Source organism: Pseudorasbora parva, chromosome 1, assembly GCF_024679245.1.
Source record: "Pseudorasbora parva isolate DD20220531a chromosome 1, ASM2467924v1, whole genome shotgun sequence".
NCBI classification, from domain to species: domain Eukaryota; kingdom Metazoa; phylum Chordata; class Actinopteri; order Cypriniformes; family Gobionidae; genus Pseudorasbora; species Pseudorasbora parva.
Window position 1 is genome coordinate 67262655 of NC_090172.1, and position 16230 is coordinate 67278884.

At 40.6% G+C, this 16230-nt stretch overlaps 1 protein-coding gene across 1 annotated transcript; it reads right to left on the reverse strand.

Annotated features, from left to right (window-relative positions):
* Positions 1–303: 303 nt before the first annotated feature.
* LOC137088406 (C-type mannose receptor 2-like) lies at positions 304–15324 on the reverse strand. Its single transcript, XM_067452111.1, has 4 exons — positions 15193–15324; positions 14747–15100; positions 12120–12467; positions 304–978 (listed from the first exon to the last, which is right to left on the reverse strand). The coding sequence occupies exons 1-4, from the start codon at positions 15227–15229 to the stop codon at positions 611–613; spliced, it is 1107 nt and encodes a 368-aa protein (XP_067308212.1). The 5' UTR covers positions 15230–15324; the 3' UTR covers positions 304–610.
* Positions 15325–16230: the final 906 nt, after the last annotated feature.

Consider the following 16230-nt stretch of genomic DNA (forward strand, 5'->3'; position numbering starts at 1 on the left):
ATACTAAATGATGTTTTTTTTGAGAAAGTAAAAATGCAGAATGTTTCCTGTGATGGGTAGGTTTAGGGGTAGGGGTAGTGTGTGTGTGTGTGTGTGTGTGTGTGTGTGTGTGTGTGTGTGTGTGTGTGTGTGTGTGTGTGTGTGTGTGTGTGATGGGTAGGTTTAGGGGTAGGGGTAGTGTGTGTGTGTGTGTGTGTGTGTGTGTGTGTGTGTGTGTGTGTGTGTGTGTGTGTGTGTGTGTGTGTGTGTGTGTGTGTGTGTGTGATGGGTAGGTTTAGGGGTAGGGGCAGTGTAAGGGGATAGAAAATACGGTTTGTATAAAATCAATTACGCCTATGAAGAGTCCCTGTAAACCACATAGACCAACGTGTGTGTGTGTGTGTGTGTGTGTGTGTGTGTGTGTGTGTGTTAAAAGAATAGCGTTTTTTCCAGAAGATAATGACTGTATTTGAAATGTAAATGTTTCTAAAAGCCACAGATGAAAGCTCTTTTTGATTTCATGGGGTCTTTAAAGCATATATAGTGCACATTAGTTTTTTATACTCTTGCATTACAGAAATTAATTTTGTTCAATCTTGTCAATCATGAAAGAACAACACAAATAAATCCGTCACTCATATCTGCTGCAGATGAAGTTGAGTTTGTCGGTCTCAGGACGGCTGATCCAGACTCCTCCAGACTGATCTCCTCCAGACTGAACTGCTCCAGATCTCCCTGTATTCTCACAGTCGCTGCCGTTCCCTGTAGCCCATTTCTGATAGCACACAGTGTCTCCGCTCACCCAGTACCAGATGCCCAAAATGCGGGAGTGACGTAAACCCAACCACACCGCCGCAGTAGACGCCGCTTTAACCACATTCATCACACGACTCTGTATCTCCTCTGAATGAACCGAGACCAGATCCACATGATGCTGTCTGCAGTATCTCAGAGCTTCAGACCACGTCCGGTTCTCTTTTATCAGAATCAGTCCAGTATCTGGACACAAAACAAACCACAAGCAAAAGAGAGAGAGTTACTTATTTAACCCACATTAAAATATGGCCTAAATCATATAAATAGCTAACTTCAACTATTCATAACATAGCATAAAATATAATACTTCATTGTTCACAAGTAAATGTGTTAAAAGTAAACATTCATTAAGACTTCAGGAAAATTTGAATAAAAACAAACCTATAAGGAATTGCATTGACGGTTCCCCTTTAAGAGACTCGCTCGCGCACGTAAGCGAGAGAGCAACGACAACAATGTAACGTGTCATGACAAATCCTATCCGCCTGTGAAATCCATAGACAGTAAAAGAAATGGACAGAGCGTTCCCATAGACTCCAATCAGAGGCGCTCACTTCCTGATGGCTGAGCGAACTGCGCCGGCTCAGACTGAGCTTGAGGACGTAGATGTGACGTGAGCCTCCTGTCTGACAGCTGTAGGTCTTCTAGTAGTTGTGGAAAGTGAAATCTGAATCGCATTGTTTAAATATTTTCTCCCGTTGCTTTTGGCTTACTATGGGCTTCTCCCCATTCTTCTCCCTTGACTTTATCAGACTTTATGTCTCCACGTCCCCCCGACTGTCTCATAGACAGTAAAAGATTGCCTGCAAACGTCTCCTCCTGTCTATACGGTAATTTCTCAACTGTGGAACACAGCTCGGTTATTAACGCGATACTAAAGGGGGGGGTGAAACACTCAGTTTCAGTCAATCTCATGTCAATCTTGAGTACCTATAGAGTAGTATTGCATCCTTCATATCTCCGAAAAGTCTTTAGTTTTATCATATTTATAAAAGAAATATGGGCTGTACCGAGTCTTTCCGGAAAAAACCGAGCGCCTGGAGGCGTATCGTGTGGGCGGAGCTAAAGAATGACGAGCGCGCAAAGCGGTGACGTCCTCAAGCGTGGAGAAACCCATCTATCTCAGCTAAGACAGATAATGATCCACAATCAAATCTGAGGCTGAAATAAATTGAACAGGAGAAACGGCAACATCAGGACGTCCGTCTCTGTGGTATGTACTGTATTTAGGAGCCTTTGTGTGCAGTTTATGAGGACATGATTCGGTTTATGGACTATTGTATGTGACTAGACCTTAGAAGTAGCAAGCAAAACGGTTTTGCACGTCAGACTAGTGTAACGTTATACAGAACAACAATGGAGTAACCGTTAGCGCATTTGAATGACGAAGCACGCGATCGTATCGTTTACTGATGTTTACTCATGCGACGGTAGCCAATAGCAGAGACATTTGAAGTTGATTTACTCACCGGCATCTTCCAAAGCAGGACCGCTCTGTCAAAAACACACTTCTTTGGTATGATTTGGTGAAGTCCTGACAGCAGTGACCGTGGAAATCCACTTTGCGACGTGACTGAAGCGATGCCTTGAAGCTTCCCGTCATTTCTGCGTTCAAACCGGTTCAAATGCAGCGCTGCCTTCCCGGAATGCTGTGGTGAAGCGTTGAAGTCGCTCGACGGCACCCACAGGAATAAAGTGGAGCGCGGCGCGTCATAAGTGTTCACGGACGACTGGATCTGCACCTGAGAGACTGTTTACAGCGTGCATTTCCTCTCTCTCCCTCTAGTCACGCGCGCAGTGCGCACCCTACCGGGAGAAGAGCCCGTACGGCCCATACAAGGACCTTCCGATCTATTTAACGTCAAGTAGACCCATACTCGAAAAAAACTCGCCGAAACTTGTGAGAAACCGGAAGGAGTATTTTTAACACAGAAATACTCCATCAAACGTCCAACATTAGTTTTTGAAACTTTGTCTATGTTTAGGATGGGAATCCAAGTCTTTAAAGGTGTAAAAAGCTCAGTATGCAGGAAACAGCATTTCACCGCCCCTTTAATCTCTATCGTGAATCGTCATCAGTCGCTGATCGAGTCCTGATCCAATTCAAAGTTCACATCTAGCCAAGTACAGTTATAATCCCCGGATGTGTCCTGGATCCTCCCCTTTTATCGAGGATATTTTATTTACCCCTCGAGAGGAGACTTGTGGACTTCAGACAGACCGGTATCCCAGAATGCATCTCGCACCGACCAGCAAGCGCAACAGCGGACGAGAAAACGCGCACAATTTAAAAATACTACAGTTAATGTTCACAAAATGTAGTTTTAAGACTTTTTCAGGCAAGAATGCAGTTGTTTAAAGCTCAAATATGTGGTTTATTTATAAAGAGAGCGCCTATTTGGCAATTTGATCTGGCGTTGTTGGAGTTGAGATCCAGTCGGTCCAGCGGGTGCTCAGCGCTCGTTAATCCGCCGAGAGCAGCCTTTTCTCGGCTAGTCTGCCGCTGGCTCTGATGTCTTTGGTGGTTAAACATGAAATATAATTTGTCTTGTTTAGATCTTCGCTTTATTTCTTGTATAGCTTCTTATACCATATAACTTTTATTTATACTCTTATATCATTGATCACACATGAACTGACATTTAACAAAAAGAGACTGGGCTGTGTTTTATGTCATATTTCATTTTATTAGAGTGAAAATCATATGCACACTTGTCTGAACCACATATTATTATTATTATTATTATTATTATTTAATGTAAATGAAAAGAGGCAGGGTTTTTATATTTCGATTTGTTAGATACATGCAGTGAAGATAATGCATTGCCTGCACTACATTTGTGTGGCTATAATATCAAATTTTCTTTTATGAAAATGAAAAGAGGCAGAGTGGTGTTTTATCATGTATTTCGTTATGAATATATCACTTATTTTGTTTCGTATATTTATTGTATCCTAAAATATACATATAGCATATCCACAACTTTCCTGAACTCTGACCTTTCCCATGATCGCTATGGCAACGTAGAACAAGCCGGCAATGAACTTCCGGTTCACGTTAGTCTGTACTGTTATCAGCTGAACGCTGTATTATCAGGACTCAGGAATAGACTTTTACAACAACGCTTCAGCCAAAATGATCAGATGTCCCTGATGGTCGCATGGATCTGACTATCTTACAAGAACTTACTAATATCTGTAGCACTAAGCGGTTCGCCGGAGTTATGCGGTGTAGACATTTTGCCACTGTGTGTAGGCTTGGCTGTTCCTATGAATGGACTGCATTTATGGACTGCATTTATATAGCGCTTTTATCCATTTACATTTACATTTACATTTAATCATTTAGCAGACGCTTTTATCCAAAGCGACTTACAAAAAAGGGGAGAGTAATAGAAGCAACGGAACAGACAAGGCCAAAAACCTGTAAGAGCTGTAAGAAATCTCAATTAATTAGCACAGTACACAATATTTTTTTTTTTTTTAAAGACAGACATCTACAACAAAAACTCACGTCCGCAAAGTGCCGAACACTGGATTTTGATAGCTATGATAAAATCCAAAAGCACTTTACATTTTTGCCTCACATTCACCCATTCATACACCGACGGTGATGTCAGCCATGTAAGGCTCATCCAGCTCGTCGGGAGCAGCTGGGGTTAGGTGTCTTGCTCATGGACACTTCAACACTTGGTCAGGTGGAACCGGGGATTGAACCACCAACCTTCTGGTTTGTAGACAACCTACATGAACCACTGAGCCACTGCCGCCCTATGAACCACGCGAGAGTTACCTTCCGTCCATGCGCCTGTCAATCGGTTTTATTTTATTATAAATAAAGGTTTATTTGTTTCTAGTTATTTATTTTGTTCACCCGCATCTGCATTGACCCGTCAAATATTATCCCGCGCCGCACTCGGTTGTGCTGGATCCCGAGGGAGTGCAGGTCTCTATTTGGATAGTAACTGTCACAGGTGTTTGGGTGTAGGTTCATGTTTCATGTTCACTAGCTGTGTCTCAAAGTGAAGGGTGCGCACTTCGAAGGCCATGCACTTCGAAGGCCAGACCAGGCCACGCCTTCAAAGTGCACGAAGTGCACGAAGCGGCACGAAGGGCGAACCGAGGGACCGGGTTGCCAGGTCTGAATAATAAAACCCCTCCAATTGTTATTCAAAAGTATCGGAATCACGGCCAGAATGGACCGAAATATCCCAAAATGCGGGGCGCGGGCAGTAGACATATTGCTTTAGTAAAGACAACTTAACCTGTGGACTATAGGCTACAAACACCCCAAAGCAACAGTAGCCTAAATGCAACCCCATTCCAGACTTGGCAACAATGAACCAAAGCGCCGTTAATGGACTAGCAGGTTGTGACAACTGACAGCGGACGTTCGTGAGGAGATTTTAAAAAGAGAAATGGAGCATATACTACTTTATATATATATATATATATATATATATATATATATATATATATATATATATATATATATATATATATATATATATATATATATATATATATACATACTTTTTTTGAGCTTTCTATTGGGTTTTGACATGCTTCAAAGCCTGCGACGATGGGCTGGACCATAAGCATGTAAATCTGTAGCCGGTTAAATATTGTCAAATAGCATTAGTTAACAGTTTATTTCTTATGTTAAATGTAACTGTTACAATATATTTAATTTAGCCTATATACGTCCAAGTTTTTTTTTTAAGTAGGCCTACTTATTTTTATTCAACTCATCATCTCAGATGCATTTTTTATGGCATGCCATGCAGCCGTCGACCGATTCGGCCCCGCAAAGCTGCGGACAGTGGAAATATGCCCTGCTCATCCCAGAAGATGATGTCCCGCTCAGGCCTTACCAGAGTCTCTATTGTGCATTATTCCCCATTCCGGTCCAGCTCCAGCTTCTCCCGCTCAGCGCAATGAAAAGTGTTTTCTTCTGGTTTGGCTGATAATAAAAATTTGTTGTTTCTAATGTTAAACTTAAGTTATTTTATTGGTCTATAAATAGGCTATATTGTAAAAAGCCTACGTAGGCTAATAGACCAATTTATTTTCATTTACACATTTTAAATTACATGACAAGAAAATATATGTATAAATATAAATGCGTTTAATGTAGCTACAAATTATAACGTGCATTACAAAAATAAACAATAGCTAGGCTATAGAAAAAACACCTCTTTAATTTAGCCTACGTTTGAAGTTAACGAAAATGAAGAATAGACATCAGTTCGTTTAATTACAAATAACTTGCATAAAAAATAATAAGCTAGCCATTTAAATTGTTCTGTGTCGGCCAGGCATTCAGCCTTTGGAGGATCGATGTTTCGTTGACCGTCGTCAGTGAACATTCATTCATTCATATAATAAAAAAAAACTTTATTTTAGCATCTAAGTCAGCAGTTTTCGTTTGTTTGTATTTTTTCTTATAATTCTGAGTGACAGATGTCACATTTGATTTAGCCTATTTTTCTGTGATATTTGTTTTAGTTACGGTGTTGACATAGGCTAGCCTAGGCTGTAAGAAAAATAAATGATTGCACGGACAATTCCTATCCAGTGTCTCTCTTTCTGTAAGGGAAATTTTAAAAGATAGATTCTGGAAACAAAATCTAAATTTAGCTGGATCAGTCGGGTCGGGAATAAAAATAATTTATAGTGGGTGAGCACGGAGTGAATTTTGCGCGAGCGGATCGTGCGGTGCGGAATAGCGGGAGCAGGACGAAAATACAGCGCCGCGCAGATTATATTTTGAAGGCTATTTAAAGAAAGTGTATTGGAAAAAAGAAACAGCGAAAAGGGTGATATTGGACTGATTCCTCTTCTTGAGATAGTGGTTGAGAAATAAATAGCATTTAAAAATTGGGGAAATTAAAGTTCATCTTGCTCAGGGCAGGGAACTGGGAACTGTTGAATGTTTTATTTACTCCTAGCGCTTGCGCTGTTGTGTTCAATAGTACCCAGGCTACACTTGAGTTACCGACCGCTACCGTCTTTAACTGGAATCTGATCGAGTGCCGCGGGAATGCGGACCAGTCAAATCCTGTAGTCACCAGTGTGCTATGAATTCTGGGATAGGGAAGGCTGCGAAGTTATGGGAAGGTCCCATCTGCTGTACCCTTCCTTTGCCTGAGAACCGAAGGGCGCATTTTGAAGTCGCTCATGAATTGCGGCAGCCTTCGTCGCACCGCTGTGACGCAATCGCACTTCAAATGCGGCCTTCAGAGGTGCAGCTCTCCCTTTGGGACAGCCTACGTAGTGCCGCTGTGACGTAATCGCACTTCAAATGTAGCCTTCAGAGGTGCAGCTTTCACTTTGGGACAGCCTACATAGTGCCGCTGTGACGTAATCGCACTTCAAATGCGGCCTTCAGAGGGTGCAACCTTCACATTGGGCCAGTCTTCGTAGTGCAGGTATGACGTAATCGCACTTCAAATGCGGCCTTCAGAGGGTGCAACCTTCACATTGGGCCAGTCTTCGTAGTGCAGGTATGACGTAATCGCACTTCAAATGTGGCCTTCGAAGTGCGCGCACTTCACTTTGGAACACAGCTACTGTCATGTTTTGTCATGCACTTCCTGGTCTTGTCATGTGGTCTATTGTCATGTGATTCCATGCCCTCATGTGTTCCTGCCTCGTGTTCCTGTGTCTTGTTTCCATTAGTTTATTGGTTAATCATTGTTCACAGGTGTCCCTCGTTTTGTCACTAGCCCTTGTGTATTTAAGCCCTCATGTTTGCCATAGTCTTTGTCAGTTATTGTTGATGTTGTAACGCACTGTTGGTGAGTGTTTTGTATAGTCAAGTTTGTCAAGTTTATGTCAAGTCTAAGTTAAGTCTAAGTTAAGTCAAGTAAAGTTTTATGTTCTTTTGCCAAGTCTTTGTTTTATGGTTATGTTTGGATTTATGTTAAGTGTTTAAATAAAGCTGCACTTGGGTTCATCAACCTCGCCTCCAGTGGATCAGTGTTACAGTAACATTAGGCTGTAAGAGCGGTCTTGCTGCACATTAAATCTGTAAATTATTGAAAACAATAAACAAACCTCATAAACTCAATAATTAAATTTTCACAATGAAATGTTTATTTTTATTACAATGCACTTAAATACATTGAAGTTCATGCATCTATTTTCATGTTGATTAAAAAAAAGTCTTCTGACATGAACAACATTTCAACAATTACAAATATTAAAATAATTCTTGAGTTTATCTGAAGCTCGTTGGGCATTGACTGGAGTGCGTAGGGTGCTAGGTAACATGTCAAACGGGTCCGTTTATGTTGCATGGTTTATGGAAGCAAGGTTTCGGAGGTGTGAGACCGCGGCGCTCAGCGCTCATTAACCCCGACGAGAGCAGCCTTAACTCGGCTCGTCCTTCTGACGACCGCCGCTGCCTGGCAGAAGCCCCTCCCATGACGCAAATCCGCGTCTGTTGTGTAGTGAATAAAGCGAATGGATTCAAAATGTTTACGTGTCCAACTTCTCGCGAATAGCACTATTTATTCGCATCACTTGCGTCTGGTGTGAACGCAGCATAACTGTTATGTGTGCTAAACCGGAACTGAGATACCGTCAACCGGAAGTATTGAGTGTCATGGCGACGCCCACTAAGACTTGCAGGAAAGTTGTGGATAGGCCTACACTTTCAGTGACACTATGAAGAACGCTTCTGTTATCAGATCAGTCTTGACTTGTGTCCTGCCGTCCAGTCGAACTCAAGTCTGAATTACACCGACGAAGTCAGAAGTTTGCATACTTGGTATTGAGAAAGTATATTCTAGGCTACAATAAAACGAAATATGTCATAAAACACGAGCTGCTTTTTTTTTTCTTAAAAAAAAACAAAAACAAAAGAACGTAATAATTTTAGGCTACAATAAAACGTTAAAAATTTTTTTTTATATAATTTAGGCTACATTAAAACGAAATATCCCATAAAACGCTGCATCTTTTCTCCATAAAAATAAATAAATATCTTAAACATATTATAGCCACACAAATGTGGTTCAGACAACTCATACCTTGATTCTGCATGTATATTTATAACAAAACGAAATATAAAACACAACCCTGCCTCTTTTCTCATGTTTCTGATATCTGATGTTTAACCACACCAGAGTCAGCGGCAGACGTCAGAAGGTCTAGCCGAGAAACGGCTGCTCTCGGCGGATTAAACGAGCGCTGAGCACCTGCGGATCGATCTCACAAAAGGTCAGATAAAATTGTTAAATATGTCTCTCTTTATAAATAAACCACATATTTAATCATTAAACAAGTATATTCTCGCCATATGTCATTTTTTTGACATATGAACAGAAGTATTTATAAATTAAGCGGGGTTTCTCATCCGCTATTGACGCTTTGCTGGTCGGTGCGAGATGCATTCTGGGATGTCTCCTCACGATGTACCCTCGATGAAAGGGGCGGATCAAGGACACATCCAGGGATTTTAACCATAGCCTGCTTGGCTAGATGTGAACTTTGAAATGGAACAGTACTTGGGCAGCGACGGATGACGTTTCACAAGTCCATGAGAACACAAGTACAGACAAGTGCGCATATTGAGAAACGGCCTTTGACATTGAACAAGGATTTGATGGCGAGCCAAACCCAAAGCGCTGCGTTGCCTGGTAAGCCACTGATAGAGCAGAGTGAATGGTTTATTTGTAGGGGTGTAATGATTCATCTACTACATCGATGTATCGATTTCTATTCCTATGATCCAACTACATCAATCTGTGCTCAGCAAGGTGGCCTTCCGGACGACATATATCGATCTAATATCGTTTTAAAAGGTAATCGATCGGTTGTATCGATAATAGGAAATAACGCATTAGATTTAAGCATGTCAGACTTTATGTGGATGTTTTTTCTTAGCACTTTTAATGATAAAGGCGTTAAACGTTACTCAGTCTGCCTGTATCTGACATCATGCACTGCGTAATGAAGCTTTATGTTGTCATCATTATTAAAGGGGCGGTGAAATGCTGTTTCCTGCATACTGAGCTTTTTCCACTGTTAAAGACTTGGATTCCCATCCTAAACATAGACAAAGTTTTAAAAACTAATGTTGGACGTTTGATGGAGTATTTCTGTGTCAAAAATACTCCTTCCGGTTTCTCACAAGTTTCAGAGAGTTTTTTTCGAGTATGGGTCTACTTGACGTTAAAAGAGCGGAAGGTCCTTGTATGGGCCGTACGGGCTCTTCTCCCGGTAGGGTGTGCGCGAGCGTGACTAGAGCGAGAGAGGAAATGCACGCCCATAAACACTCGCTCAGGTGCAGATCCAGTCATCCGTGAACACTTCTGTCGTTATAGTCCGCGCCGCGCTCCACTTCATTCCTCCACTTTGACATTAAGGCGACTTCAACGCTTCAGCACAGCATTCCGGGAAGGCAGCGCCGCATTTGAACCGGTTTGAACGCAGAAATGCTTCAGTCGCATCGCAAAGTGGATCTCCATACTTCAAGAAGTGTGTTTTTGATGGAGCCGTCCCAGCGATAAAGGTTCGGTCCTGCTTTGGAAGCAGCCGGTGAGTAAAACTGCTTCAAATGTCTGTGCTGTCGGCTATCGTCGCGTGAGTAAACGACACGATCAGTAAACGACACGATCGCGTGCTTCGTCATTCAAATGCGCTAACGGTTACTCCATTGTTGTTCTCTGTATAACGTTACACTAGTCTGACGTGCAAAACCGTTTTCCTTGCTACTAAGGTTTGGTCGCATACAATAGTCCATAAACCGAATCATGTCCTCATAAACTGAGAGTAAAGACACACAAATGTTGACAGGCCACTAAATACAGTACATACCACAGAGACGGACGTCCTGCTGCTGCTGTTTCTCCTGTTCAATTTATTTCAGCCTCCGGATCTGATTCTGGATCATCTATTAGCTGAGATCGATAGCCATGGGTTTCTCCACGCTTGAGGACGTCACCGCTCGTCATTCTTTAGCTCAGCCCTCACGATACGCCTCCAGCCGCTCGTTTTTTTCCGGAAAGACTCTGTACAGCCCATATTTCTTTTACAAATATAATAAAACTAAAGACTTTTTGGAGATATGAAGGATGCAATACTACTCTATAGGTACTCAAGATTGACATGAGATAGTTTCAGTCAGAGTGTTTCACCCCCCCCTTTAAACGTTACTCAGTCTGCCTGTATGTGACGTCAGCCGCACGCGCCAGCAGCTGCGTAAAGAACACAAAACACAGCACAGACAGGATTTGTCATGACAGCGGATGACAGAGCAGAAGCGAACGAGCGAGAAACTATCCGGCCACTATTGCGGTCCAGTTTGTGGAAACACTTTAGTAAAGACGGAGATGTTCTAAAGGAGTCGCTCACTGTTTGCAGTAGCAGCAGGTTCAGCCTCTGCTCATTCAACCTGAAGAGATGTTGGCTGCACTTTATTTTTGATATTAATATTATATTTGTATTATTTTTATGTTGAAAAACAACAGCAAAAGTAGCAGGTAAACCTACTGTTATTTAAACCTGAAGAGATGTTAGTTGCACCTTATTTTTGATATTAATAATTTATTTTTGAAAAACAAGCAGAAGTAGCAGTAGTAGTATGTTGGTTGCACTTACTGTACTTTTATTAAAAATGAGAGCAGAAAAGGTTAACTTCCTGTTAATACAACCTAAACTGTTGGTTGCACTTTATTCAAATAAAATGTGAACACATTTGCCATTAATTGTTTACTTGTTTGTTTAGATCCATAAATAATTGATACCTGGTTCCCTTAAAAGAGACAACAGGAATCTAGGAAACCTCACCTGCACGTATCTATTTCAGTCACACTGATTTACATTGTTACTGAATCGATTCGGATCATATCGTTCTAAATGAACCAATATTGTCCTTGAATCGTATCGACAACCTCAAATCATGATATGAATCGAATCGTTGTTAAAACGAATCGTTACACCTCTATTTATTTGAATTGAAAGAATTGGATTGGATTACGATCATTTCTCTACATCTTTCCCATTTTTTCTGAACTGGATTGGAATCAGCACATTTTTACATTACACACACGAAGTGAACTATTTTATGCATATTGGATGAACTGAAGTTACAGTATTGAATACCTTTTTATCGTTTTATATTGTTCTGTGGAGTTATATGTGGTTGTGTTTTGCTTATTTATCTTTTGTTTTGTTTTTCTTCCCCACCGATCGAATTAAAAACCACACGAAGAACACACACTGTGGAGGAATCTGTCATGTCAGACATGTAGCGTGAACTTCAAGATATCTGGAGGTGATGGATGGATTGTGTGTGTTTGAGAGGATCTGCTCACCTTCATGACACACAAAAGGATATTGGTTGCTGCAAGAGACATCATTCCAGTGTCCCTGAGGATTTGGTATGATCACTGCACAGTTTTCAACACTTCCACTATTATCAGGTTGATTAGGAGCCCAGTATCTGAATGAGGAGTTACTCTGATCTGACCACTGCCATGAGTCTCTGAACAGACCGATCCAGATCTGTGATCCAGATAAGTTACGATCAGTGATGAACTTCTCAATCTGTTGACTCTCATTCTGGTTCCTCACACTGACCAGATCAATGTGATTCTGTCTGCAGTAACTCTGAGCGTCTCTCCAGTTCTTCATCTGATCGACTAAGACGAGTCCTGTGCTCACTTTAAGAACAGAAACAGATTCATGAGTCAGTTTGTTCATTATTCTTACACTGATTTATGGTTTGGATGTGAATAAGAGCAGCGGTGGAGCATCAGAAACACATTTCCTTTAAAGACTTTTGAAGTTAATGAGATAATAAAGTGATTATTGACCTTTTTTGCTGCTGTAACTTTGTCTTTATAAAGCACATTTGTCCTGCAAAAAATGCTTTTCTTACTTAGTATTTTTGTCTTGTTTCTAGTCAAAATTTCTAAAAAAAACTTACATTAAGAAACCTTTACTAGGCAAGTACAAATTATTGTCTTGTTATGGGAAAAAATAACTAAAATTGAGAGTTTTTGCTTAAAATAAGCAAAATAATCTGCCAATGGGGTGAGAAAAAAACTCTTAATTTTGAGTTAGTTTTCCCCAAAACAAGACAATTACTGTTGCTTGTCTAGTAATACTTTTTGTTTTAAGAATTTTTAGATTTTTTGACTAGAAACAAGACAAAAATACTGAGTAAGAAAAGGATTTTTCTGAAGTGATGATATCTAGGTAATAATAATGAAGATGTTATGCTGACACTATAATCATGTAATGGCCGGCTTCACTGGTCTCATCCAGCATTATTGTTACACACACACACACACACACACACACACGCACACACACACACACACACACACACACACACACACACACACACACACACACACACACACACACACACACACACACACACACACACACACACACACACACAATCAGCATATGAACCTCAACAATGATGACAACATAAAGCTTCATGTTGCAGTGCATGATGGGAGCCACCAATTAAAACCAACCATCCCATCATGCATTGCAGCATGGCCAAATTATGCAGCTGAACAAAGATTCGCATGGTTATGATTCAGCGTATTGATTGATTGATTCATAACCGTTTGAATCTTTTTTTTTGAGGATTGAACACAAACCCGGAAGAGAAGCCAATGCTGAATAAAGTCGTAGTTTTTGTTATTTTTGGACCCAAATGTATTTTGGATGCTTCAAGAGACTCTAATTAACCCACTGATGTCTCATATGGACTACTGTGATGATGTTTTTATTCCCTTTCTGGACATGGACAGTATAGTGTGCATACACTTGCATACGCTCTCAGACTAAATATAAAATATCTTAAACTGTGTGTGAAGATGAACGGAGGTCTTACGGGTGTGGAGCGACATTAGGGAGAGGAGTTAATGACAGACATTTCATTTTTGGGTAAACTAAAGCTTTAAGCTTTAACTGTTAAAAAAAACACGAGTGAGAGAAAAAGATGAGAGTGATAAGCCAAAGCAGCAGAAACTATATTTCTCTCGGTCTGCCATCATGCCACTTGACCCTCCAGAAGTCAGAAGACTTGTGGCCGTGTTCATTTCTATGGACTAAAATGACTGAGGCTGAGCGCTGGTCGTCCACTTAAACTTTAGACTTCCAGAGAAAGCATAAGCTATGTTCATCATCCACACTTTGTGCGTGACAGTTTTGCTTTGTGAACCTCTTGAATTCAAAGAGAATAAAATAATGACAACAATAAGAAAAGAACAAATGTGTGTCTTGTCATGGCATTAGAGTTTATTCAGTTCTGTTGTGTCTAATATGAACAGACCCAAACTATTCCCAGATATAGCCAGATCATCACTTTACCTCTACCATACTTATAACAGACTTAGATTCTGTCTGTCATCCTTTCTTTCATTGTCTTGAGCCTTCACTTTCTCAATTATCTGCTATATTGTTAGCCTGGATAGCCCACAGTCATTATTCTACATCATGTCGACTTCTTCTGGATGTAAAATGCTCTGAAGTTCAGTTTGGAAGTAACTTGCCCAACCCTGATTATTACTGTAATGTAATGTGCTTTGAGACATGAGGTAGTGTAACGCCGTCTCTCGTCTCGTCTCTGCAGACGCTGCTGTGTGTTCATGTGTTTTGAAGTAGACGTGGCTTTGGAGAGCTATCTGTGGAGATCTCATGCTTTCAAACGCAGCTTGATATCACTACAATAAATCTAATGCAAAAAAACAGGTCAAGTGAAATAGGAATAGTATGTTGTGCTGACAGATGCTTAGTTGGTATAATTCACAGTGTTGTTGGATCAGCTGTTAGATTTTATAGTATGACCTCTCCAAAAGTGCCTACCTAGCCTTTAATTTATAAATGAATAATAAAATGTTAGTTAAAAACATTCTGGAGTGGTTGTATCTGGTAAATGTTGAATCTATAAATGGTAATTTTAAATAGTTTTACTCACTGTTGTTGCAGATGAATGGAAGAAGAGCACTACAGGGACTATTATAAAACACTCCATTTGACATATATCCACAATCTCTGTCATTAGGTTGTCCGGATCCCCAGTTCAGATAGAGCTCAGGATCACCTGAAGACCACTGCCATTTATTAACACTCGTCCTCTGCAGCCCAATCCAGACATCCTGAACACCTCCATCAGTCACACTCTTGTTCAGGTCGATCATGTCGTTCATGTTGTCAGCGGTGGCCAGATCTGTGTATTTCTCTCTGCAGTATCTCTGAGCTTCAGTCCAGTTCTTCCTCTCGTTTATAAAGTGATACTGACGCTGAACACATTCAGATACGGAGCAGAGAGCTGTGAAAGAGAGGGTTTGATTTAATGCTTTTCATAACAGGGTCAAACCTGATGAAACTATAAACCAGAAATAAAACTACAGACACACTCACCAATGAGAAGAAGAACCAAATATAGAGTTTGCTCCATTTCTGAGGAAGAAACACATTGAAAAATCTCATATTCATCTTAGAGTAAAACATGATCATAAGCAGATACATATAACTCAATTCACAATCATTCAGACAATATGATCATCTCAGAGTCTAATTGTGTGTGAAGAATGATCATGTGAGTTGTTCTTACTTTAGAGGTTGTGTGTTTCTGTCCTGAGTCTGATGTTTCTGTCTGCAGCTTTAAACTACGTGATTATTATATCTGCTCTCATCCCTCATTCAGCGCATCACATCATTTGGTTATTTCTCTAGAAAGCCCCGTGTCATATTTTACTTCCTCTAGATTTGTGTAGTTGTCCACCTCGTTCTCCTTATTTGCATACTGACGTCTGTGACAGTCCATCCATTTCCTGGCCTGTACAACTCGTGTTACATCCAAAGGCTATTGGACTCTCATGAGTCAAATGAAATATTATAACCTTCTGCTTCTGTTTCAGAAAAAAACAGTTTTATTTCTTCTGTCTCAATACCAGATTGTGATTGGCTGGGAGTTTAAAACATTACACTGAAAACAAGTGTGTATGAGTTCAAAAGAACGGTTTATACTCGATCTGACTCGATGCATTTACCTTTCTGTCTTATCATTGGTCTAAAGTAAATTAGTTTAGTTTACAGCTGTGCCTGATACTGTAGAAGTGCATTAAGATGTAAAAACGAACTTGTGTGTCGTGGCGTTTGAATGTTAAAGTACACACACACAAGTGTGTAAAAACATATTGCTGAGCGTTCACAAACACACAGTCGGTTATGTCCGTTATGTGAACGCTGGGAGAAAGTCAGATGTGTATCAGTATATTAGATCCGTTCACTCTTGTTGTGAAAAGAAATTGTTAGTGGTGCTTGCTGTGGCAAAACTCAGGGCCCTGTTGCTAAGGTGTGCTGAGGCGGTTGCTAAGGTATTCTGGTTTGTTGCTAGGGTGTCCTATATGGTTGCTAAGGTGTTTCTAGGCGGTTGCTAGGGTATTCTGGGTTGTT

Excerpts from the sequence above, each read along its gene's own strand:
- LOC137088406 (XM_067452111.1), bottom strand. The coding sequence starts at position 15,229 with ATGGAGCAAACTCTATATTTGGTTCTTCTTCTCATTG. Across the intron at positions 12,468-14,746 it reads TCCATTCATCTGCAACAACA|TGAGCACAGGACTCGTCTTA; the intron begins GTGAGTAAAACT and ends CTGTTCTTAAAG. Across the intron at positions 979-12,119 it reads TCCTTTTGTGTGTCATGAAG|ATACTGGACTGATTCTGATA; the intron begins GTGAGCAGATCC and ends TTTTGTGTCCAG.